At 56.1% G+C, this 2,613-nt stretch overlaps 1 protein-coding gene across 1 annotated transcript in view; it reads right to left on the minus strand.

The window, feature by feature from the left end:
- Positions 1-2,613, minus strand: part of ACA1_153060 (GTPase-activator protein for Ras family GTPase) — a gene marked incomplete at both ends in the record, with an annotated part of 6,145 nt that overhangs the window by 3,252 nt on the left and 280 nt on the right. Inside the window, 11 exons of the mRNA XM_004353583.1 lie at positions 39-93; positions 192-286; positions 427-519; positions 643-757; positions 846-1,012; positions 1,110-1,217; positions 1,311-1,380; positions 1,540-1,678; positions 1,817-1,978; positions 2,111-2,286; positions 2,411-2,572. Of these exons, the coding sequence (XP_004353635.1) occupies positions 39-93; positions 192-286; positions 427-519; positions 643-757; positions 846-1,012; positions 1,110-1,217; positions 1,311-1,380; positions 1,540-1,678; positions 1,817-1,978; positions 2,111-2,286; positions 2,411-2,572 (1,342 nt within the window). The remainder of the gene's footprint in view (positions 1-38; positions 94-191; positions 287-426; positions 520-642; positions 758-845; positions 1,013-1,109; positions 1,218-1,310; positions 1,381-1,539; positions 1,679-1,816; positions 1,979-2,110; positions 2,287-2,410; positions 2,573-2,613) is intronic.

Raw genomic sequence — 2,613 nt, forward strand, 5'->3', positions numbered from 1 at the left:
CCCCGTCTAGCGATCGAAGAATGATCGGAATGTAGTACCAGCAGCATCTGCACTTGCTCGGGCGGCACCGCTGGTTTCCGCTGGTGCGCCATTCTGCAATGCGAAGACGACGACGCAAGAACGAAGACGAAGACGGGTCAATGGCTTCTTAACGCATTGTTGGGAGGTGGCATCGCGCCGCTGGTACGTACCTGAGGAGGATCTTGGCCATCCAACGGATCTCGTAGGGCATGGCGGGGAGCTTGTGGAAGATCGCTTCGATGAACACGCGACACACTTCGGCGATCTTCTCGTACAGTACGCGTGGGGTCAAGGACGATATAACGCGGTCGTGTGGCAGGCGTGTGCGGTGTTGCGTGTGTGTGTGTGCGATGATACGTGTGTGCGTGTGCGGGATAGGTGGTGGAAAAGGATATCTTGCAGCACAATGGCCTTCATCTTCTCGTGGGAGCCGATCGTGTTGATGTCGACATTCTCTCCGAACTCCTTCTTCTCGGCATCGCTCATGTGATAGAAGATCTGTCCACAGTTCGTCACGAATAGGAGTTATGAAAATAAAACAACAATATTAGTATAAATAAATAAATAAATAAATAAACTATAAACAATAACAAACTTATACTGCATAATAAGATGGCGTACGTTTTGTGGCTCGGTGTCGAGGGTGTACGGGAAGGTGGACGACAGGTTGAGGAGGTACTTGATCGGCGGGCCGAGCACGCACTTGAGGTACTCCACCCCGCTCATCTCCACGTGTCTGAGCTCGCGAGTGAGTCCACGCGCGCGGCGTGCAATGCCGTGCATTGATGGATGATAAGGTTGATTGGGGGAGGGGGACTCGGTACTTGGCGATGAAGGTGAAGAGCTTGGTGGTCTGCGAGTTCAGGCGGAGGAAGTTGCCGGGCTTCTGCGCGTATTCGGCGAACTGGAGCTCTGCCACGCGTCTTGTGAAGTACATCAATTCTTTGTTGGCGTGCGGCCGGTAGAAGTCACTGTGCAGCGACCATGTCACCTGCAATTGTTCAAACGACATACACGATACACACACGACACGACAGTTGGCTAACACGAAGCACACGACGGCCTTGCAAGTCCATTTGGTGGCGCACCATTTGCATCATGGAGTCCACCTGCGGCGGGTTGAAGTCCTTGCAGGTGACGGCGTGCGCCAGGTACTCGGGGTTCTCCTTGAGCGTACGCACCAGCTCGGCGTAGGCCTGCCAAAAGAAGACGAACAATCACACAACACGCAGTCCGTCAGTCCACAAGCGAACTGGAGCCACAGAATGCTCTGATGATCGTGCGCGCACCTCCATCTTCCGTTCTTGCCGCGCCCAATGGCACGGCGCGAGCCTGTAGCAGCTCTCCTCCATGCCCGCGCTGTTAACAGGGGGGGGAATTAATATAGTTTAATATAGTCATTATTGTATTATTGTTTCTAATAACAATAATTTATAATTTATAAATTATGTTTACCAATAATAAATTAATTGATAAAAGGAATGCGCGCAATGCTGAGCGGGTGGGGCGTGGGCGGACCTGATGTCCTTTACAGAGATTTCGGATCGCTGGAGAGAGGACGCAGAGGTGGCGGCCTGACGAGTACGGAGGAGCGCACGCGCCCACTCCTCGGTGAGCGCCACCAGCTTGTGTTGCATTCCGATAATTCCTTCCCGCTCTGCACGACCGCACACGCACGCACGCACACACATCGATTCCTTCTTGAGAAGCGGAGAGACGAGAAGAGACGAGACGAGAGAAAGCGAAAGCGAAAGCGAAAGAGGAATGCGGGTGTTGATTTAAAGAACTGCAGTACCGTCATTGATCCAGGCCATCTCCTTCTTGACGGTCAGCTGGATCTGGGTGAACCACTCGCCGTTGAATTGATTCCGATCGTCCACCGCCGAACGAAAAACGTCGACGTCCTTGCAGTACGTGGTCTTGGGCTTGATCCATGTGTCCTTCCTTTCCCTCATCCCTGTGCACACGCATCGAATATCGAAGCCAACCGCACGACACACGCACCGCACACGCACCGCACACGCAGACACGACACGCCGGTGAGTGAGCGCGGAGCGCAGAGGTGACGTCAGCCGGAGATGGGGGGTACCGAGGGAGAGTTTGGCGGGAGGGCTTGAGCCCAGCTCGGCGGTTTCGGCCTTCTCGTCTTCCTTCTGCTGCATCTCCTTGAAGCTCTCCTCGAGCGAAGCTGGATCGAGGCTCTTCGCAGTGCTCTTCACGTCCCGATTGCCGATGATCATCGAACGCTTGACCCCCGATCCTCCTCTGCACGCACAAACGGCACACGGCACATACACGCAACACACATGCAACACATACGACGCACACGCACACGACATGCAAGGTAAGTTATCAGCCCAGAGACCCGGGTGCGGCTGGTGGGACGAACCGAGCAGACTGGCCGAGCTTGGAGCCGGTGGGCGAGGAGGAGAACGACGAGGTGCCGGCGGCGGCGGCGCGGCGCTGATCGCCGAAGGTGAACGACGACGGCGGGGAGGTCGACGGCGACGAGCTGCCCGAGACCGGCGGCGACGAGGTGGCCGGCGAGGCGCTGCCGGACGACGACAGCGACGGCGTCTTGACCGGCGCAGA

The sequence above is a fragment of the Acanthamoeba castellanii genome, assembly GCF_000313135.1.
Source record: "Acanthamoeba castellanii str. Neff unplaced genomic scaffold scf7180000084720, whole genome shotgun sequence".
Taxonomy (NCBI): Eukaryota; Discosea; order Longamoebia; family Acanthamoebidae; genus Acanthamoeba; species Acanthamoeba castellanii.